A 23316-nucleotide genomic window follows, 5' to 3' on the forward strand; every position below is an offset into this window, starting at 1 on the left:
CCTCCTCCTTTGGCAAATCCTGGGCTGGTTGGAGTCTGTCTCTCCCATCAGGATATAGACCTTTCTGCTTGCATAAGAGGAGAGGACAAATTACCTCTCTCATGCTTTGAGAACCGCATGGACTCTGCCTTTGAAGATAAAGACCCAAGTAGGGAGCTGCTGGGAATGCAGAGAGTGCTGGCTAAGCATGAAACTACTGCAGCTGCTTCCTCAATTCAGCCAATTCGAGGTGTGTTTGCCTCCATTATGGATGCTGACGATAAGCAGAATCTGGCCTTTCCTCTTTTTTTTTTTTTTTTCAGTCAAGCCCAAACTAGTCTCCAGCTGAGTCCATGGCCTTTCCTCTTCTGAAGTCTGATCCACCTTCAAAGAATTGCTTAGCTGTTAAAATCTAGCCCTATACATTTAGCTAAGCCTGAGGTTGCTTTTCTCCTCCCACATCAAGCCAAGAACATGGTCATCATACTGGTGACCTCTGGTGTAGAGGTGACTCTTGGTGTCCTTCCAACCTCAGATGCGAGTGTGAGTTCTCTGCACAGGCACTGGGCAGATGAGCACATGCCTTGGGGTCTCCTGCCTCTGCCCAAGGCAGAGAAGACGTGTCTGTGGGGCCATGTTGAGTGGATGAGGTGGACTTAAGAGGAGGCAGTTGGCCAAAGAGGTATATACTGAGAAGCAGCGAGTGGGAGCCCAGAGTAACTGCACACCTAGCCCAGCACATGGCAGAGCTGTCAAGCGCTGCTCACAGATAGAATCAGTGATGGTTTAAAAAGTAAGGTTATGTACTATTGCTCAAGCAAATTTTAGGGTTCACGGCACCAGATCGTTGTGAAGAACGGGTAATGAGATTTCTGGGGTTGGGACTTCAGGGACAGAAGTCCCTGAAGAAGTCTGCCACCACTTCTGTCCTGGAAAGGAGAGTTTCATGTCCCTCAGAAGAAGGCTGCCTGTCCCCTGATTCCACCTGAACTTGCCTACAGGGTAGAAAACTGTAGAGGGAGCCCATGGACTTCTGTCACATGGTCTGTCCCAGACCTTACAGCAAAAGCCAAACCAAACCATCAAGCCAAATGCAGAGGGGCACGGGGGCTCTGGCCCCGCGCCCAGTGCGTGGGCCACTCAGATCTCGATGAGGCTGGCGACGCGCAGGCAGAGGGGTGCGTCGGGCGGCATGGCGCTGCGCTTGATCTCGTTCCCGTCCAGGCGCAGCACCTGCAGCTTGGAGAAATTCATGACGTCCACCACGGTGCAGAAGCTGCTGATGGAGAACTCTGTGGGAACAAGAGGGGTGGGGGTGGGTCGGAGAAGCCCAGATCAGGGACCTGGGTCCGCAGTGAGGCCAGACCTCCTCTGTGAAGCTTCTAATGTGAGAGGTGGAACTCAGCTGGGTGGGGCAGGCACTTTCCAGGATCGGAGTCATACTTGCACCAATTAGTGGGCAGAACCAGAGACAGAGTGGGGTCTCTGCCTGCATAGCTCCACCTCATACTCATCCCTCTCTGTAGACCCTGGAATGTCCTTCCAGCCAGGCCTTGATCTTTTCCCATCTTTAGGCAGCAGGTGGCAGCAGAAGGCAGTCAAAGACGAACCCTAGCAGCTTTGATTGCTTTTGGAGAGGAGGGTGTTTCCGAATTGCTTTAAGAAGGAAGACTGGGGAAATGCAGGGACTTAAATCTGGACTATTTCCTAACACTTTGCAGATAGAGCAAGTGGCAGAAAATTAAAGAGAGAAAATCTAGACTGAGAGACAAGTGTCTCTGAGTGCAGAGCTTTGAGGGCGTTGTCCGTGTACATTCTGAGTAAGGCCAAAGGAGTGAGCAAGGCCCTGAGGTCTAAGGAGATGGAAACTGATAGATAAACAGGGTGCTATGGAGCTCAAAAGTCCAATAAATAACTCTCTTGCATCCCACATTTAATATGATACGGTTTACCCTCCTTTTTTGTAATCTCAAAAGAAGTACCCTTTTTTGAAGATTTTCCCTCCAAACCATGCAGTCCTAATTGATACAGTAGTTCTGTTTGATTTAAATACAAATCCTTCTGCTACCATTCACCTCGTTCTCCCTCTGGTTGTCCTCTTGGACAGATCAGCCACCTCTGTCTCTAGCCTGCTGGGTCAGGAACTTGAAGGATAAAAACCAAGAACTCAGCTAAAACTCCAGCAAGGACAGCCAGAGTCACCACTGAGAAGCTGCTGAAGCCCCTAGAGGCTGCCTTCAACACGATGTGTGAGAGCATCAGGAAGGTGGCTCATGTCAAAGGGGCTTTGGGTGAGGTTACCTGTCGGGTCTCCGTAGGCTGTAACACTTAGGCAGACCCAGAGCTGGGCTTGCTTTTGCCTCAACCAGAGGCATTCCTCTGCTTGCCACAGTGGTCAGGAGCTGTGTGTCAGCCTGGAGCAGGGCAGGAGGAATGGGAGGAAGGCTTTCCTAACTCTCTTCCTAGAGGTGACCTTCGAGGGCATTGTGGATGGAGAGATTATGGGTATGAACGTGAAGGTTGCAAGGAAGACAGTATGGAGAGCTTAGATAGATGAAGAAATTGTTTTTTAAATTAGCGCTAGCAATTCTTTTCAGTCTCTGTCAAGACTGACAGAGAGGAGATGGGCTGAGGCTGCAGCCAGTTAACTTGTACTGCAAATGTAAGATAGAAAACCCAGCCCCAAAGAATAATGAGAACAGGAAATACCCTTCTTTGGAGAGCACTCGGTGCGGGGTGGGGGTGGAGACCTGGAATGCTTTTGGATGTTTCCTTTCTGGTCCCAGGGAATAGATCAAGTGGCCTCCAGGTGGACAGGTTGGGGGCAGAGCCAAGGCCAGGGGCCAGGTCTATGGTGTCTGTGTGGAACAGGTGGAGTGAGTTGGGCTGGGGAGAAGTAAAGTGGCCCAGCTTAAATATCACCTCCAACCCTGTCGGCAGACTGCACTTAGAGGTTCCACCATAGATTCTCTACACCATCCTGGGGCCTTCAGACTGCCTGCTAAAGTCCTGGATCCCAACTGTTGAGCACTGAGGGGCTGCTCAGCACACAGCATGTGTAGATTCTATCCACAGGTTGAGCACCGTGAGCCCCCTGTTTATCTTCCCTAAGCTCATGAATAGGACGGGGCTTCTGCTTGGAGACTCCGGAGGACACTTTCCATCCCGGATTAAATTCTGACAAAAGTCTTTCCAAATTTCTCCTGGTACACCCGCCCTGCCCCCTGGATCTCAGAGCTGCTGGATAACATTCTGAGCTGTGTTTCCTGCTCTTGCCAGGCTGGAAAAACTGAGGGAGATGCTAATGGAAGAAGGAAGGGGGAGGGAGAGGGCCGGGCCTAATTCCACTGCACACCCTTCAGCTCCTGTCCTTTTAGCTCCCCTCTCAGAGGGTTGCTTCAATATCCCACCTTCACCACCCACCCCTGCTCTGGGTCCCTGACCAGCTGTGCAGGGAGACCTCCTTCACATTGGCCCAGGCGAGGGCCTGAGCCTGGAGAACTGTCTTTCCTGCTGTTGGTCTGAATCAGAGAGATACTCCTTCCATTCTCAGCTAGAGAAGCCTGGCTTTCAGTCCTTTGCTGTTGATGGTAGAGGCTATGCTACAAGATCTGGGTGACCTAAAGAGATTGCCTTTCCTTCTCTGTGTCTCAGTTTCCCCATCTTTGCGATGAAAAAAATAAAAAACAGAACAAAACTGTACCTGGCAATTTCAAAGTGGCAATAGAAGAAAAGCTTATAATATAGTTACTGTGTATTGCTTTTTCAATAATGTGCCAGGCGAACCAAGCACTTTACATGTATTCATCCACTAATTAAGAAAAATAAGGAGTTGGTGTTATTTTGCCAAAAGAAGACTAAAAGGGAGATATCCAGACAAAGGGGCTTTGGCTTAAATTGCACAAGAAGGGATTTGGGGTAGGCACTGGACATTTTTAGGTTTGACTTAAGGGAGAAATTTCTTGCAAGACCTTGAGACACTCGACTAAAGTGATTTTATCTTTAGCAGAGCTTTTGGAAGGGGTGAACCACCTTGTATTTGAGCGGCAGATGTGGTTCTGCAAGAAGACAGGGTGACAAGATGCTGCAATGGAGACTTCCTCACCCCAAGTTTTCTGATTGTACAGTCAGGCAATAACTAACGGCTTCTCTCCCGTGACAGCTGCTCTTTGCTGTCACATTTTCAGGGTCAAACTCTGATAAAGCACTGTATACAATATGACGTTTCTGTTGTGACGATCCTCCTGTATTTAGAATGGGTGGCAGATAAGTAGTGGTGACTTCTGGGTGGGATGATGAACAGCTACAAGCAAATGTCAAACCCTTTGCAGCATGCAACATCTTGGAGACCAGAGAACCCTGCCTTGGGAATAGGAAGACCCGCACCCCCACACCCCCACCCCCCAAAGAAAGAGAGACTTTAAATACAAAACAGTTTGCCCTATACATGATGGTGTCTTGCACTTCCAACTAGAGAACCAGGGACCTCTTCACCTTGCCCACCTCACAGTCAACCTCTGGGACTGGTGCCTCTCTCACTCAGAGGGCTGTCTAGCTCGTTAACATCTTGCCAAACGACTGATCTGTTCCCTGAGCACAGGGAGAGAAAGTATTGATGGGAGAGGTTGTAGACTCAGTCCCTATCCATGCTTTGATGGTGCTGTTTGCTCTCAGCAGGCTCTACTTCAGAGCCCTTTGCCAATGGTCATTAATGAGTCCTTCATTCCCCAGGGAGAGGGGTACTTTGCTGCAGAGGAAGAGAGGTTAAAATCTGGCTCTGTACCTTCCAGCTGGATTAAGATATCAGAGGCCCTGGGGTAATGTAAACACATTGTGAACACAAGATCCTGAGAGGGAGCTGAAAATCAACTAGATAATCCAATCTGAAATGAAGATTTTAGTTCTTGGACACAGAGAGGCAGCACTTTAGGCTTTTTCTGGGAAGAGCTTGGAAAACAAGAAGCCCTTGTCCTTGTCCACCACCCCAGGGTTTGGCGGTGGTCAGGCTCATGTTACCCTAGGGGGCCTCTGCCCTGCCACCAGGGGCTCCTTGTACTCCCGGGAGAACCAGCCAGAGCAAGTGCTGCATTCAGCTCTGAGAGGCTACAAATTCTTGTCCACCAGTTGTTATGTTTAAAAAGCAAATAAACATCCAGACACAAGACCAGGCTGTCGAGGCATGAGTAGATCAGGTGGAAACAGAGAGCTCATCCTCTTCCGGGTCAGTGAGAAAGTGCAGATACCACGGTTTCTTAACAGCACACTTTCCTCCTGAGACGGACCGTAGAAGTTCAACTTAAACCCCCCTGTCTATGAACTGCCACCTCCCCAACCTCTCCCAGCTCCTCTCTCACTGCTTAACACATGACCCCTACCTCTTAGACACAGGAATTTCCTGGCTGCCCCCTCCAGGTGGCCTGTTAAATGACTGGTCCCTTTGTTTGTGGCAATTGCATTTCTCAGAAGGGCCCAGTCCTGTGTTCCTCCAGCCCATGCCCGCTTATCTCTCAAGACCTAGATTGAGACTTACCTCTTCTGGGAAGTCTTCTTCCGTACCAACCCACTCTCCCACTGACTTTTCCTAGCACTGCTGTGTAGTATAAGAGTATGCCACTATGTACCATTTTGTACAGGGATATGGCAGGGTTTTCAGCTTACTTCATTGGTACTCTTTGGTTCCCCTACTTCTATTTCTTCTGTATTGCCCCCAGCACTCAGAATTGGGTCTTTCCAATGCAGCAGACAGCCCTCCCCACTCCCCTTTGCGAAAGTCTCACCATTGATCCTATTGCCTTGGAGGTAAAGGTTCTCCAGGTTGGTGTTCACTGGGGGGATCTTCTGCAGCTGGTTGTAGGAGAGATCGAGCTCAAGGAGGCTGCTGGAATTGAAGGTGTTAGAGGCCAGGCCACTGTTGGTGAGACTGTTGTGGGACAGCCGCACATACAGCAGCTTGGGCGACCCCCGGAAGTAGCTGTCGGGGACCGAGTAGACATTGTTGTGCTCTAGGTACAGCTGCTCAAGGGCTGAGGGCAGTCCATCAGGCACCTTCCGAAGGTGGTTGTAACTCAGGTCCAGCAAGATCAGTGACCGGAGGCCTTTCACCGAACTGCCCACTTCCTGGATCTCGTTGTGTTGGAGGTACAAGGCCGTGAGGTTCTCCAGCCCCTCCAGCGCGTTGTTGGGGACCCTCGAGATCTGGTTGTGCTCGAGATGGAGCTCCCTCAGGGATCGAGGCAGTGGGCCAGGCATCCGGGTCAGGTTGTTGTGGTCCATGTACAGCCTCTCCAGGTGCCTCAGCTTGGAGAAGACCTTCTTGCCCACCTTATCACTGGTGATCTGGTTGCCATGGAGAGCAATCCAGAGCAGCCCAGTGGCGTTGTCGAAAACGCCCTCCTGGATGGAAGAGATCTGATTGTTCTGGAAGTAGACGTATTTCATGCGGGAGGGGACGAAGGGTAGGTACTTGAGGTTGCGGTTGTCACAGTACATGGCTGTGGGGAAGTTGGGGGGGCAGTCGCACTCCTGGGGGCAGTCGCGGGGCTCTGGTGGGGGTGGAGAGCCGTAGGCATAGGCTGGACCTTCCTCTCCCCCATAGGGGTAAGGGTCATAGGGCTCATAAGGGTAAGGGTCATAGGGGTCGTAGTAGGTGGACTGCTGGTTGCTGCGGAGGTAGTGGAACCACCAGTGGGAGTCTTCCTCATATTGGGCCCGGGAAAGGGAGCAGAGCCCTGCCAGCAGCAGGAGGGAAGCCCACTGCATGTTGTCTCTCTGCAAGAAGGGAGAGAGAACAGAGTAAGCAGGCGTGAGTGAGACTCTAGGGAGGCAGGGAGGCAGAGCAGGTGAGCCTTAGTCTTTGAGCTACGCAGACCTGACTTCAGCAGCAAACAGCTGTGAGCAGTAGCCTTGCTCTCACTTCCTCTGGGCCTCCTCCCAGTGCCGCCCCTGCACACTTGGTCCAGCAGAAACGTGGCTGTCTGCGGGGAGCTAGGTGCATTTTCCTCTGGTCATAGAGTCGCAGAAACATAGCCTTTGAGATTAAAAGGAGCTTGAATGGAGGTGCTGCATTTGTTTTGGAGGGCAGGCCCATAGGAACCTCTAGCAACCTGAAGGTACTGTTGGGGGAGCTAGAAAGGCCACAGCAATTCCCATGGGAGTGGTAGTGGTGGTGGGTGCTCTTTAGGCCTGAATTCACATCCAGTTTGGACTCCCCAGGACATAATGTTTCCCAAGAGTCCAAGGAAAAAGCCCTCTGGCTCTTTCCATATCTCTGGGAAACAGCCAGAAGTGGCTTGAGATCTCAAAGGGGAAGATCTGAACTACTTGGGAAGGCAGAGGGTTTCTGTTTTGAGTCTGTGGGGAGTGCTGTGGTCCCCCTGCAGCCACCACAAGGCCTGGGCTCGTGGTACCAGCACCTGTAACAGTCTGCTGGGGAGGAAACTCTCTGGTTGGCAGTCTGTGGCTACACATGCAACTTGGCCGGCACAGGGTCTTCATGTAACAGTTACAGATTCCCTCCAGACTGGGCCCACTGCCACCCAGGTGTGGCACTTGTCTTCTAGAGTGGGTACTGAGTGCATGCAAGTCTTCCTGCACTTGTCCAGTAAAGTGTTACTACTTCTCCCGCTCCACCATGGACATTATGCAAGAGCCAAATGGGACCAAGAGAATGAATGAGGAACATCAAACAATGGAACAGGAATTGAAGCCTCTTGAGTATGCCCAAGGGAACATGCCTTTAGAATGGGATTCTGGCATCCTTCTCTCCCATCCCAAGCCACCTCTGGATTACCAGTCTCCATATCTAGGCCCCCACATTTCCTGGCAGCCCATTGCCTTCGAGCTTGTTATGCTAGCGAGATGAGAGCAGGGTAGGTTTAGAGAGAAGTGTGGGTTTGGTGTCACCTGAGAGGGAAGCTGAAGGAGTGGAAGATGAGGGGTCATGGGGTGGCATATCAGTCTGGATGTCTTACTCTGAATACCTATAGCCAAAGCACTGCATAACCCCTGTGAGCAATGGGTCCCTTCCAGAGGGGTGATTGTCACCCTTGGACAGAAGACCTTAGAACCTTTCTTGGTCTGGGAATAGGCACGTATACCATTCACATTGCTATTGGCCCTTGGCTGGGGTTGGCACCCGTGGACAGGAGAAAGAAAGGAGTCTAAAAGCCAACATCAAATCCAATGAACCGATGAGAAGGACCCTAATAGTGACAATCTAGTCACCTTCTGGCCACCGTCTCTGTCAGACCTCTCTGTCCCCTGAAAGCAATTCCCTTAGGCCCACTTTATTCCATTAGCCTCTGGGTTGCAGAGGCGAGGCCCCTGGGTCGCAGAGGCGAGGCCCCGGGCTCATCCTCAGGCAGCCTCAGACAAAGAGCCCACAGTGTTTCTGAGGGGCCAACCCAGCCACCCACTGCCTGGGCATGCTGGCTGGGCCTTGGCACTGGCCAGGGGAAGACGGACGGAATGGCCCATTACCAGTAGCACATTTTTCCATGCTCAGCTCTGGGCTGCTGCAGGATCACAGTGGCTGTCTGGAGGCTGGCACAGTGAGCCTCTGTCTCCATTTCTCCTTCCAGACTAGGCACCGTGGCAGACAAGAGCCATCTTCCTCTTCGAGACCCAGCCTTCCAGGGCTGTGCATCCTGCCCACTTGAGTCTCCTTTGGAGTCATGATGGCTAAAAGGGTTTGGTGGTACCTTATTCCTCTCTTTACCCTACCCCCATCTCTTAGCAATGTTGCTCCAGGGTTTATACTCTTAAATCCTCACCCACCCCACCCCCAATGATAGAGACCCTCCTGTGCTCAGAGCTTTGTAAGGTGGAGAGTTTCTAGGACTGGCGCTCTCTGAGTTGGGGGGAGCTTACTCAGGAGTTACTGCCGTTCTTTCATTTCTCCATTCTAGAGAACCATTTCTCCCTTCTGTCAGAGTCCAGGAGGTCAAGCCAGAGCTATTCCCTAACCTGAATTGGATCCCCATTTCACAGCTCCTTGGACCTGGTCAAGTCTCAATATTTCTGTGTATTCTTTCCCTTTCACCCCAGCAACACACAAGCACGCGTGTGCATGCACACGTACGCACACACACACTACACAAAACTCCCTCTCCGCTCTCATAACAGAATTTAGTTACCACAACCCTTCTGAAGAGAGACTGCAGGGACACAGGGCTAGGATGGTGGGCTTTCTGAGCAGTAGTGGGGCAGAGCTGGCTATGCTAGATACCTGGCCCTTCACTTTTTCATGCCTGAGAATTGGATGTCCCCCAACAGAAAGAAACTGTAGGACAAAGGCAGCATGTTGGAAACCCTTCCTTCTACTCCCCTTTCCCGGCTCCAGCATCCTGGGACACAGCCCAGATGGGAGAAGGACGAATGACTCCTTCCGCCCGGCCCTTGCCCTGCTCCCCAGCCTCTTTGCTGTTGTCCCTTTGTGGAACTACCAGGGACAAAACCTGAAGTAAAATGACTGACTTACCTCGAGTTGAACCTTTCAGAGAATGACCACGTCTCTCTGTCTGGCCTCCTTGGTTGGAGAGCGTGTGAGAGGGAGAGGAGTGAGGGTGTCTACTGAGAGTGTGTGTGTCTGTGCCAGGCCAGGGCCCGCCCCCACATTCCTAATCAAATGTTGTGAAGAGAGGGGTTGAGGAGCCCGGATCCTGGCTTTTTCGGCTCTGCTGCAGGGGCGGAGCTCACACTCAACCGCGCAAAATCCTGCTGTCCGCCTGACTCTATAAAAACCACCTTCTTTCCACTCATCTGCCCTAAAGCATTGGCAGCTCAGGGTCTCTTTCTGCTGAATGAGTTAGTGGCGCCCTCGAAGTTATTTGTACAGTCTCTTGCGAAGCGCCTGGATTTCTCATTAAACCCACAAGGGCAGATGCAGGGATGGGGAGGGCCAGGATTTGGGAAGAGGCATCTTAACTCTTTCAGCAACCCACGGGTCCCACGGGAGAGCGAGGGCTCACCCTTCTGGGCTCCGGCGCCCTCTACGGGCAGGTGGTTAGGCTAATGGACTAAGGGAGAGGACACAGGACAGCTGGCTCTGGCTCCAGTTCCATCCCTGACCAGTGTAGACCTGTCTGGGCTGTAGGGTTTCTCTCTCGCCACTGTGATAAAAGGGAAGAAAGGGACTCACATTTGTTGATCACTTACTGTTCACTAGCCTCATGCACTTTTGCCTGTCTCATGATGATCTTAGGGTTAGCAACAAGTACCTTGTTGAGTTGTAGCAAGGACTCTGTGAGGTAATTTGTGTGAGGCCCCCGGCCCAGAGATGATTGCTGTTGTGGCCATTTTACAGATGTAGAGACCCTGAGCAAGGGGAAGATGAGGTCGGAGAAGTAGGCAGGAGCTAGACCATGAAGGGACTTTTAGGCCGTGGCATGGATTTAACTTTTATTCTGAATGTTTAAGCAGAGGAAGTGAAAAGATCTGACCTACATTTTTAAAAGCACATGGGAGAGACTGCTGTGTGGCAAAAAGCAGGAAAGTGTGGAAGCAGGAGCTCTAGCCCGCCTTTGTTGAGAGATAATGGCAGATTGGGCTAGTGCAATGGAAGAGGGAACAATGTATCTTTAGACAAGGAATCTTGAAAATGGACCAGATAGGGAGTTAGAGGAAGTCAAGGACGAGTCCTTGATTTTGAGTTTGAGCAACTGGTTGGGTGGTAGCACCATTTCCTGACATTACAAAGATGGGGAGGGACAGAGTCTAAGTTAGAGATGCCTGTTAGGCATTCCAGTGGAGATGCATGCAGGCAGTTAGATAGATGAGTCTGAACTGGAAGTTCAGGGGCTAGAAGAATTTGGATTACTTAGAATCTCAGTAGCTTAGATGAACCCTTGCATCCTGAATGCTCTTTCCTCAACTAACTGCCTCATGCTAACATCCAAGAAACACCCTTCAAATTGTTTTAAATTGTGGTAACTGACTCATAACTTAAACTTTACTATCTTAACAAATTTTAAGTGTGCAGTTCAGAAGTGTTAAGTATTGCTGTACAGCCAGTCTCTAGAACTTTTTCATCTTTCAAAACTGAAACTTTATATTCATTAAACAAAAACACCCCATTTCACCCTCCCTCAGCCCCTGGCAACCACCAGAGTAGAAAGAACGACTTTCCACCTCTATGAATTTGACCACTCTGCATGACTCATATAAATGGAATCATACAGTCTTTGTCTTTTTGTGACTGGCTTATTTCACTTAGAATAATGTTCTCAGGGTTCATCCATGTTGTAGTGTGTGTCAGAATTTCCTTCCTTTTAAAGGCTGAGTAATTACTGTATGCATATACCACATTTTGTTTATCCATTTATCTGTCAATGGACATTTGAGTTGCTTACACTTCTTAGCTATTGTGAATAATGCCGCTGTGAACATGGGTGTACAAATATCTCTTTGAGATCCTGCTTTTAATTATATTGGTTATATGTTCAGAAGTGGAATTGTTGGATCATATGGTAATCTATTTTTAACTTCTTTGAGGAGCTGCCATATTGTTTTTCATAGTGGATACACCATTTTACATATCCACCAACAATGCACAAGGGTGTGAATTTGAATCGCTCCTTATTTTTTAAAAGTACCAATTGAGAAAGCCGCAGATTTGAATTTGAAGAATTTAGAATTTGAATTTTAAAGAATGACACTTTTGGTTGCTCCAATAAGGTTGAGCTGTTGACATAATATGAAAGGTCCTTATTAGGGACCCAATCTCCTCAGGAATTTCAAAGAGTTTTTAAAAAGATTAAATATAACGAATGGACCTCTGCTGACTACCTGCTATAAACTAGATGGTTTACGTATGTTATCTCATTAATAATCACAGTAGATATTTTGTGTTGGAAATAGGGGATCACAGATATAAAGTGATTGGATAGTGGTAAAATAAGGATTTGAACCTTGACCTGCACGACTCCAAAGACCTTTCTCACAACACAAGGCCAGAGGACTGGTGGAGTGTAGGGGGTAATGACCACCCTGCTGTCAGGGCTGAACTCAATTAATATGGAGTGCAGCTAATTACAGTGGCCCAATCTGCTTGAATTTGGGGACAGGGGATTGTAAAGATGAGAGGGGGCTGGGATACAGGGTTTCTCTTCCTGACCCCACACATATTTCATTTCAATTTAATGCATATGAGCATTTACTGTGGGCCTGGCATGCTCTTAAGTGTTCGAGACACAAAGAAGGTTTTGATAGAGTACCTGCTCAAAATAAAGCAGATGTATAAGCAGCAAACTCTGATCTCATGACGGAGGCAGAGTGGCCTTAATGTGAAGATGGTTATAAAGAATGCACAGATGGGCTTCCTTGGTGGCGCAGTGGTTGAGAGTCCGCCTGCCGATGCAGGGGACACAGATTCGTGCCCCGGTCCGCGAAGATCCCACATGCCGTGGAGCGGCTGGGTCCGTGAGCCATGGCCACTGAGCCTGCGCGTCCGGAGCCTGTTGCTCCGCAGCGGGAGAGGCCACAACAGTGAGAGGCCCGCGTGCCGCAAAAAAAAAAAAAAAAAATGCACAGATAACTTTCCCATCATTTTTGAGTCTAGAAAGCAGTCACTTTTCAATGGAAAACACTAGTTCTGGCAACTGGGCCTGAGAGACACTCCTTAGCTGGATCTAGATAGCCTGGACAAATACACCCATTAGGTACAGATGTTAATTTTTTTAAATTCCAGCATACCGAATAATACTTCACTTAGTAACAATGAAAGTCAGCAGAGTCTGGGGGCCAAACATTGATTGGGATTCTTTCCAACTAAGATCTACCAAAAAACACAGTATCCCCATGTGGATTTGCACTAGGTCTTTAGTCACCTATTCTGTTTCAAGGTAGACTTGGGAGGAAGAAAAGAGGGAGGGGATGATTGAGATCAGGTCAGGAGGAAGAGTTTCAGGGAATCATTCACTGTTCAAAAATTCCTTTGTCAATGGATTCTAACCTCCATTTTGACTACTGCCTCTCTGTTTCCCTGGTTCCTGGATCTAGGCCCTCAGAGCTTGATTTCAATATAGGAAACCAAGTAGGGGATCCTGACGTCTCTCAGATTGCCAAAGGAATCCGCATGTGAAGAAAGTTCATTTGGGACACTGGTGCTTTCTGGGAGGTGTCAAGCCAGCACTACCCAGTTACTAGACTGCAAGCAAACTAAGGAAAGAGGCTATGTTATTCATTTCTGTAGCCCCTATCCCCAGCTGGGCATATAGTGCTTGGCGCTTAGTAGGTAATTGGTAAAGTATTATAAAGTGAACTGTATTTTTGGTTCCCTACAGAGTCTGCCTGTCTTCAGAACCCAATGTGTGGTAGAACAGCCACCATCAACCAGGACAGGAAAACCCTTAGGCCTTCAGGCCAGTTAGACTTTCCAGGGGTTCATGTCATTGCTATTTCCTTCCCACCCAGAAAAGTACAAGTTAAGCCACAGCCACTAGGCAAAGCTGATTCCCTTTGATGTTTGGACCCACCCTGTCTGGAAGAGACAAAGTGCCTTCTGACTCAAATTCCTACCAGCAAAGAGAGTTATGCACCTGTGGCCGCCAAACCCTTCCACTTCAACCTTCACAGAACCCAAAAGCCACTGTTTTTATAAAACAGCCTCTGATCCCAAACAACCGAGGGATGAGGGGTAAGCCTGAAATCCACCCAAACAAAATTATTGAGTTGGATATAAAGAGGTCAGTAGAAAGATGATCATGGTGGTACAATCCAGGCCCTGCTGCTTGCCCATCCTGAAAACTCTTGATGCCAGAGAAGGACTGTTTACTAGTCTGAGGTTTCGATGGGAAGTCCTGGCTATACTGGCACTCAACAGTGGTATCTCAGAGTTTCCAAGGGAGATGTTTCCCCTTATTCCCTTGGCACTGAGTGGTCATTAGAAGTCCTCACCATGGATAGTCTCCTCTCTCCAGAGGATGAAACAAAGATGTTGGAGCTGGGAGAATGGCTTGTTTTCTTTCAAATGCAATAGGAGAATAAGAACTTGGAACCTCAAGTTCCAAGTTCTGGGAAATGCATTGAGGGCTTCAGAATTTCCTTTTAATAAGCTCTTTAAAAATAAGACAGAGAACAACCTTTCTTATTTAATGGATAGTATCTCTTATTTTTACTGTACATTTACTGCATGCTTGCTATTATTAACATGATGAGGACATACATGACGGATTCCAGAAGATCACCTTCTGGAAAATATGAGTGTATCTGAGTCAGGAAAGGGAGGTTGTTGGTTCAGGGAGCGATACCTAAATGAGGATGGAGGCAGAGGAGACAACCTGAAATTTGAAATCTGGAGGGTTTGGTCATTCAGTGACTCAGTATGTGACATCCCTCTATGTTCTGCAAATGAGCTAATGGTTCCCCTCAGACTGTGCTTGGGGCTGTTGGAGAGAACAGGTGTAGGATAGACCAGTTCCCAGGATGCTGGTACCTGTCACGGATGTTACCTGGCTGTAGGTGAGACCAGGTCTGGATATTCGCTCTAAAATACCACGTACCATTTCTGAATTCTCACCACAACCCTATGAGATAGGTATTTTCATATCTTACTTTTACAGATGAGGAAACCAAAGTTCAGAAAGGCTAATTAATTTGTTCAAGGTCGTATAGCAATTAAAAGCAGCAGGGCTTGGATTCTAAACTTAAGTCTGTCCACCCCTAGAGTCTGAGTTCCTAACCAGTATGCTTTATAGAATCTCCAGAGTAAAGGAAAAAGCATGGGTTGGGGACACAGATATATGTTCACATTCCAGCTCTACCACTTACTAAAGTAGTCTCTGTGACTTTGGGCTAATTGCTTAAACATCAGTGAGACAACGTTCTCATTTGTAGAATGGGAGCAATAACCTTAACCTCATGAGATGTTGGGAGGACTAAATGACATAAAGGACATAGACTCCTAGTAGGGAGGCGGCCACACGTGGACCTTCAATAAATGGTAGCATCCTTTGGTTATTTTAGTAGATTGTCAGCTCCCTGAGGAACGAGGCAATGTCGTTGTGCCTCCCACTAGTACAATGCTTGGCCAAGTGCCTGGCACGTATTAGCCCTTTTCTAAGCATTATGAATAAATGAAAGGTGAAGAAGCTGGATTTTACTAAAGGGTAGTAAACATACTTTGGTAACTTAAACCAATCAGAGAGAAGCTAGCCAAGGGTAGAGGTGGGACTTTCAGGGCTAGAATTATTGAACTGCCCCAAGGAAGGGCAAGAAAGATGACTATAAGGTCAGTGTAGAACCCTCCACAGACAAATGTACAAATATCTTTGGGGGACAGATAGGGAAATATCTTACTTATCTTGGGGGTCATGGAAAGGTCAGGATTCAAGAGCCTTGTACAGAGCAGCCCACAAGAGGAGATGCCTCAGCTCCTTCCCAGACAGGAGTGTAAGAATCAGGTTTGGGTTGGGGAGAGAATACCACCTAACTGGTAGCACCACTCTGAATACCCTCAGGCTGAGGAGAGTGGTTAACTCCTACCTGGAGATGGATGAGGCTGAGTCCTCAAAGCAAGAATTAGGAACAGGTCCCATGAGCCCATCCAAAGGTCTGTGGACTTGGATCTAGTTCAGTTAGGTCTGCAAAGACCAGGAATAATGATCCTTAGTACCATGTGAGATATCTAGAACTCTAGTTCTTTCTGTGGTCCCTGAAATAAAACAATAGTTTAACAATTAAATAAAAAACAAATAAGAAAAATTCCTTAAAAACCAAAAGAGGAAGGACAATATATTGTCATTGTCTTGGAAAGGACAGGGATTTTGAGTCAGGCAGAATGGCTTTGAATCCCAGAATCTAGAGCATGCCCCTTAATTTCCTTGGTTTCCTTAATTTCCTTGGTTCTCCTTCAGGTTCCTTATCTGTAGCATGAGGATGTTAACACCTAGCTCTTTGGGTGGTTTTAAAACAATTGTAAGTATCTAGCACAGCACCTGGCACATGGGAGACATTTAGAAAATGTCATTTCCTTTCCTCACCTTGCGTGTTTGTCCAGGAACTCGTTAAAAATAGGACCTTATATCCTAATCTATGGGAAGGTCAGAGGGAAGACAATTTTAGTAGGACTGTAGCTGGTGACAGCCTGGAAAGAAAACAGACTAAATACCTGACACTTGTAAGAAAAAAACAGAAATGGGGGTTAGCAGGCCCAAAGGGTCTAGGAGTCTGACAATACAGCCCTCCATTTAGGAGGAGTGGTTCTCAGCCCCGGCTGCACATGGGAGCCACTGGGGTGGCTTTGGAGCACACCCGGGCCCAGGCCCCACTCCAGATAAATGGAATAGAATTTCTGCAGTTGGAGCCTGACATCTTTTTGTGGACTGATTGATGATTTTAGTGTGAAACCAGGTTTGAGAGTGCTATCCAGAGGCCGGGGGGTGATCATGATGACTTCTAAGATAGAGGTCATCCTAACATCTAGCTCCAAAAAGAAGGGCTTTTCAAACTTTTATTTATGAAGTACCCAGAAAAGGAGAGAATGAATGTGATCAAGGAACATAATCCAAAGCAGCTCATTCAAACTGAAATCTCACATTTGATGTAAAAAAATCATCTGAATTTTGTTCCATAAAGCATTCATGTTTATTTCAATAGAAATTACCCCTCCTCCCCCCCCCCCAAAATCTCCTTTAGTAAAAATGGTGCCCCAGATATGCCATGCTTCTCCAGGGCATCATGCATCCCAGGAATCCCCAACTGAACAGCATAATTTTAGGTCATTCACCTTGGCTGACGAGCTCCTCGGCCACTGGAGGGACAGCTGGGCGGGGGGTTGCCCCTGTGCATGATGCTGGCTGTGGGGTCACCCAGAGCAGGAACTGACAGGCGCAGCTCCCTATGTCTGTTGCTGTAGCCTGAGGAGGGGGCACTGTTACTTCTTCCACAACTTTCTTGCTAGAGAAACTGCCCGATGGCTCCTAGCCAGGCAGCTTGGTAAAGCTTTGTGAAGAAATAGATTCCTTTCCCAATCCTCCTGAGGCTGTATTTCTAAGGGAATTTACAAGAATAGAAATTGTTTTCATCTTCAGTCAAGATACAGAAAGCTTCACTCTCTCCCCACTTCCTCCCACTTTTTAGATCCCCAACTGCTTTAAGAAACACATCCTTATGGGAGAATTAGCTCTCTCCTCTACCTCCCTACCAGCAGCCAGCCTCACAAAAAGTACTTGAACTTCACCTGCCCTGAGGCATTTCTGTCTGGCCTGCTACTTTCCTTTGGACCTGCCCCTCTCTCCAAATCCATTGCCCCCTCCTCCTCCAGCCCCCCATTTCATAAATTTCAACAAAACAACATCTTCCAGGAGCAAACATGTTCTGGTTTGAGGGGATAAGTGGGATGTGGGGTGTAGGATTAGAAGGAGCTGCCTTCTTTCCAGAGAACTAGAAGAAGGAAGCAGAGGGAATTAACGTTTTTTAAGGCTAAGTCCTCATACATCATTTCATTTAAACGTCATAAAACGCTGGAACACAGCTACAATTATCTCCATTTAACACATGAGAAAAACTGAGGCTCGAAGAGGTGAACTAAGATTTAAACACAAGCATATGGTGTGTATAGTATGTATGAATGAATGAACAGATAAATGAGTGAATGGATGGAGTAAACTAGGAAACAAAATTAGGATTCTTTTGACTGCACCACCTGCCCAAGGGTCGCCAGGAGTCCCAACTGTCAGTGATCCCCCTCAGGGAAATATACTGAAGGCCACTGTCCCTGGCTTCTCACAGGCAGTGCTAACTCCTTATTGTCTGTGTTTCTCCTGCTGCTGCGGCTCCCAGCCTCCCATTGTCGTCCCAGGGCAGCAGCAGCAGAGGGGCTCAGCATTTGCCCTGGGACCTGTATTACAAGCTGTACTGTCTAAGTGAATCTTCTGTGCCCACCTGGGAAAGTTAGTTGGAAGGAAGTTCTCCCAGAAAGCCCCAATTCCAGAAGATCTGCTCCTGGGGTCTCCACCACGGAGTCCAGGACTGTGAGAAGCCACCTGACCTGCCGCAGAACACCCACCTTCCGTGTCTCTCTTTCTTCCAGAGCCAGGTTTCCATGAGAACCAAGCCTGAAGGGGACAGAAGGCCAGGTGTTCTCTGACTCTTTCTTTCTTTCTTTTTCTGTGTTCTGGCCTAGTTCTCTTTGACTCTGGCCCTGGTTTGTACTGACACTGCTGAAGGAACATCTCCTCGGACTCTGCACCCATGCCTAGGGCATCGTGGGTATTCAGTCAAGGTTTGATGAAGTGCACTGAGTGGACAGCTGCCAGACATACCATCTTGTCTCAACAGGAGGGAAGAGAGCCCGGACAGGACAAGAAATGGAGGAGAGGAGGGAGACACTGGGGAAGGGAGGAGGGGCCCTGAGTTAGGGAGGCCCTGGTCTTTAGTTGGCTGCTGTGGGTTTGCTGGAGGAGAGGAGTTAGTGTCACCGATTAGTGGGATTTGACATGAACAAGTGCTTTTATTTGGAAGGGAATGAAGAATTGACAGGTTAGTAGCTGAAGAGATGTTCTTGCCTAGTTGCACTTTTGTTCTTAGAGACCTGTGTCTGCAGCCCAGGGCTGGGAGCCCCATGGAAGCTCTGAGCTGTGTCGCTATATCATCAGGAGGCATTTTAAGTGAGTGAAAAAAGTGACTGGGGTTCAGGCACAAAGCTGATGCTTTAATTAACGTCCTCTCCTCTGCTGTGTGAGGCCCTCTCCTGATTTAACGCAGCAGGAGGGATGGGAAGAGAGCACCAGCTGGTTATAGGTAAAGGAAAGTCAGATTTTGTTGTTTCTTTTTTTCTTTTTCTTTTTTTTGGCTGGATGCCTCTCCAACTACAGAGGACCACCTCCTGACAAACCTCCTCCCTTCTGCATTATTCATCCTCTTGCTTCTTATGCATATGAGTGCCTGTGTGTGTACACGTGCATGAGCACTGGGGAGGGCGATAGGTGTGCACAGTTTGCCTGGTTGTGCCGGTTCCCTACCTCATGCAGACTGTTGTCTGTGCCCCGGGCTGCCAGCAGCATCTCCTAAAGCCCAGTACCTCCCAGGCCTGGGGAAAATGCAAGGAAACAGCAAGGAGCCATTACCTAAGACCTCTGGCTTCTGGCAGTTGAGTGGGCTTGGCCACCAGGCAGAAGGAACCTTGAGTGCTGCTGGCAGGGTCTCTGGCAGCTCATGTAGTAACTGTGGCTCCAACCCGTCAACCAGGGCAAAGGAGCCCAGAGGCATGAACTCACTTCCACTTTAAGCTCTGGGATTCAGAGAGGTCACCTGGCCCCATTCATCTGGGGTCATTAGGGATGTGGCCTCAGGGGCAGCAAGGCAGCTCCTCTAGATGTTGGTGACCAGGCGCCTGCTAGAACCCAGCATCCTCTGGGGCTTAGAGCAGGTGACGGATGGAGGAGAGCTGGGGCCCCTCTTGCTTGTCAGTCTAAGAAAGCAGTCTTCCTGGTGAGCTTACAGCACCCAAGATTGTACTCTCCTCACCTCACACACACTGTCCTGTCCACCCAGCCCTACTGGGATCTTCATGCAAAGTAATAAACCCAGGGCTAATGGCCCTAACAGCAGAAGAAGCCTGGGTACCAACCCGGAGCGCCCAGAGCAGCAACAATTTGGCCACACTCCTTCCCCCTGGTACACATCCAGCCCTACAGGCTTTGGGTCCTTCCTGGCCCCTGCCTCTCCAGGGACCCTCCCCGAGGAAAGCAGTACCCTTTAAGTGCTTGGAGATCAGTGCAGGAGGCGCCAGGGGAGTGTGTGTGTCATTCACTAGCTAAAAGCAAATCGTGCCTTCGCACTTGGCCGCAAGTGCCCGCAGCCTCCCGCTTGCTATTGTCTCTGGAGCCTGCCCTGCATTTCTGTGAGCCTTCTGTGGGCACCGCTATGTGTGAAGACACTCAATGAGAATAGGAACTCATTGGATTTGCTGACAATTCCCTACTACCTGAGATGCGTAAATTAGGACATATTTGCTCACTGCAGAGGGATGGGTGCTCCACGTGGGAACTGTGTTCTCTGCAGAGCACCACCGCCTGTGGGCACATCAGTGTACGCGTGGTAACATATGCCTGCACAGTCTGGCAACAACACTGACCAGGGAGGCTGAATTGAACCACATGTAGTGGAACATGGTTGCAATGTGCTTTAGAGGAGAGTTAAGGCAAGCTGCCCTCATCTCTTCTCATTGCAGAGGAGTAAGCAAGCCAGTGGTCATATACACCAAAGGCTTCACACATTGCACACTTCCACATATACGTACATATTTTATTGAGATAAAAATACGATTATCCATTTAAATGCACAATGCAGTGTCATTTCGTGCATTCACAATGTTATGCAGCTACCACCAAAAGATTTTTGTCACCCCTGAAGAATGCCCCTCACCCAATAAGCAGTCACTCCCCATTCTTCCTTCCCACTCAGTCCCTGGCAACCACTAATCTAGTTTCTGTCTCTATGGATTTGCCTATTCTGAATTTTTCATACAAATGAAATCATACAATGTGTGATTCTTTGACGTCTTTAACTTAGCATAATGTCTTCAAGTTTCATCCAAAGTGTAGCATGTATCAGGGCTCCATTCCTTTTTATGGCTGAATGATAATCTGTTGTGTGTATATACCACAATTTGTTTATCCATTCATCCATTGATAAACGTTGGGGTTGTTACAGCCTTTTGGCTATTGTGAATAGTGTTGCTATGAATATTTGTGAACAAGTATTTGTTTGAGTACCTGTTTTCAATTCTTTGGGGAATATACCTAGTAGTGGAATAGTGGCTAATATGGTTAAACATAATTCTATGTTTAACTTTTTGAGGAAATATATTTTTTATTTGATCCTCACAGCACCCCTGTGAAGTAGAGAGGGCAGATATTAGAGAGAATGCATATTAAGCATCTAGATCGTTCATTACCTACACATAATAAGTGCTCAATAAATTTTAAAATATTATTATCAGATGCAGAAACTGAGGCTCAGAGAGTTCAAGTGACTTGCACAAGCTCCCTATAAATAATAGAATCTAAACTAAATCCACGGCTTCCAATTTTAGACCATAGAGCCAGTCTTCTTCCAACAGATTTCAGGAACTCAGGCCATGGATTTTCCCCAGGAAAAAAAAAAAAAACCAATAGTGTGAATTTCCCCTTGGGCTCAGGGACCTGCCCTGCCCTAGCCCAAGGAGAAGAGACTGGAGAACTGAGCAGGGAGAGACCTCCCACTCTGCTCTCCCAACCTCTGCGCTGTCCTGCCTTCTCCCCGGACCTCAGCTCTGCAACAGCAGCCTGACAGCAGGTGGAGAGTGGCGCTGAGTGTAACTGACAGCTGGCTGGGCTGTCACTTCCCCTGAACTCCCATTGTCCCTCCAGAGCCCCTGGTTTTCCTGCCTTTGGCCCATCTGCAGAAATAGTTACAATGGACCTCCCCCTGGGGCAACCCAGGGCGGGCGTGTGACCCAGAGGCTCGCCCCACGCAGAGGATCCATCTGCTTGTCTCTTCTCATCTGGGATCCCGCCTGAGCATTTCATGTCTGCATCAGTGTTTACTCACCAGCACCTCAGAGGGACTTGACCAGTACCCTCACCTCAGAGGGCTGGGTCTGCAGCCCAGAGGAGTTAAGTGGCTTTCCAGCAGTCAGGCAAGGGGGAAGACAGCACAGATTCCCGGCAGGCGCTTTCTGCCCAGCACCCATTCTCTTACTCTGCCCTGCCCATGATACCGAGAGTAGGAGCACAGACTTCTGGAGAAGAGAGGTGTCGCAAACTCAGGCAGGAAAGATCCAAGAATCCATGTGGTTCACCCCTGCCTCCGGCTGAGATTAGGCTGAAATCCTGTGGGTCTAGCTGACCCCTGCACGTACAGCAGAGGCATCTCGGATGGGATGGGGAGGAAGTGGCAGCCAGGGGGTCCTGGGGGACTTTGTAATTTTTGCTTTGTTTCTTTAACTCATCCATGATTGTTGCCCTTGGGCCTATCCTTCTGCTTTCCCCCCTCCCTCTCTCTCTCTTCTTGTTAAAAGTCTGTGGTTTGACTGCTTCAAAAAGTGGCAGCCACTCCCAGATTTTATGGTTCTGAAATGTCAAGACCAGTTGGGAGTTTTGTTTTTATTTTTCTCCTGAAGAGTAGGGTGGGGAAGAGCCCTAGAGAGTCCTAGCTTCAGGGGAAAGGCCTTAGGGGAAAAAGTTGACAGGTTTCTGTCTCTTCCTGTGGTCTCTGTTGATTCCTAATGATGCAAAGGTCAGAATGGAACAGAGAGGAATGGCCTGGCAGTGACTACCTTGGGCAGAAGGAAGGAGGAGTGATTGGCAGAGGGTGCCTGGGAGCTGGCAACGTTCTATGCCTTGACCTAGTGAGTGGTTATGTGGGTGTTGCTGACCTTGAGCTATACATTTGTGTTTTGTGCATCTTTTAAAAGAAAATATTTATTTGGCTGAGTCAGGTCTTAGTTGCGGCATGCGGGATCTTTCGTTGCGGCACTCAGGCTTCTCTCCAGTTGTGGCATGAGGGCTCTAGAGCGCGTGGGCTCACTAGTTGCAGCGTGTGGGCTCTCTAGTTGTGGCGTGTGGGATTTAGAGCACGCAGACTTAGTTACCCCACGGCATGTGGGATAGAACCCACGTCCCTTGCATTGGAAGGCAGATTTTTAACCGTTGGAACACCAGGGAAGTCCCCTGTTTTGTGCATCTTTATGTATGTGTATTGTTATATTTCACAACAAAAAAGCTTAAAGAAGAACAATCCTGGCTTACGAGTCAGAATATCTGGGTTCATCCGTGGCTCTTCCACTTATTTTTCATGAGATCATAGTATAGTCAACTTAATCTCTCTGGTCCTCAGTTTCCACATCTGTAAAATGGGGTCAGCAAACCTTAAAGCTCTCAGGGTGGCTGTGAGGGTTGAGTGAAAAACTTGTGTATTGTTGAGACCCAGTAAACTATAAAGCATGATTCACATGTAAAATAGTATTTTATTTTATGGAGGGTCAGATAAGGGTGGAGATCAGCAGGAGAGCAGAGGCTGCTGATGGGACTGGGCCAGCCAAGGAAAGGTCAGCAGCCATGCTTCGGGTTTGTGGGGAGGGTGGAGGTATTAGTTTCCTAAGGCTGCCAGAACAAATTACCAAAACCTGGGTGGCTTAAAACAACAGAAATTTATTCTTCCACAGTTCTAGAGCCTAGAAGTGTGAAATCAAGGTATTGGCAGGGCCACACTCCCTCTGAAGGCTCCAAGGAAGAGCCTTTCCTTGCCTCATCCTACCTTCTCCTGGCTCCCCGTAGATCTTGGATTTCTTTGGCTTTGCAGCTGCGTCACTCCCATCTCTGCCTTCATCTTTACACCATCTTTTTCTTTGTGTGT

The 23316-nt window shown here is 48.4% G+C and overlaps 1 protein-coding gene and 1 long non-coding RNA gene across 2 annotated transcripts in view; one reads left to right on the forward strand and one right to left on the reverse strand.

Annotated features, from left to right (window-relative positions):
- LOC115861711 (uncharacterized) overlaps positions 1-23316 on the forward strand; it is a 40717-nt gene that overhangs the window by 7075 nt on the left and 10326 nt on the right. The window lies entirely within an intron of this gene.
- FMOD (fibromodulin) lies at positions 1120-9561 on the reverse strand. Its single transcript, XM_030872698.2, has 3 exons — positions 9458-9561; positions 5757-6747; positions 1120-1271 (listed from the first exon to the last, which is right to left on the reverse strand). Exons 2-3 carry the CDS (start codon positions 6736-6738, stop codon positions 1120-1122), a joined length of 1134 nt encoding a protein of 377 aa, XP_030728558.1. The 5' UTR covers positions 6739-6747; positions 9458-9561.

Source organism: Globicephala melas, chromosome 1 (assembly GCF_963455315.2).
Source record: "Globicephala melas chromosome 1, mGloMel1.2, whole genome shotgun sequence".
Classification (NCBI taxonomy): domain Eukaryota; kingdom Metazoa; phylum Chordata; class Mammalia; order Artiodactyla; family Delphinidae; genus Globicephala; species Globicephala melas.

Coding starts and splice junctions, on each gene's coding strand:
- FMOD (XM_030872698.2), bottom strand. CDS start 6,738: ATGCAGTGGGCTTCCCTCCTGCTGCTGGCAGGGCTCTGCTCCCTTTCC. Junction 1,272..5,756: donor CCAAGGCAATAGGATCAATG/GTGAGACTTTCG, acceptor TTGTTCCCACAG/AGTTCTCCATCAGCAGCTTC.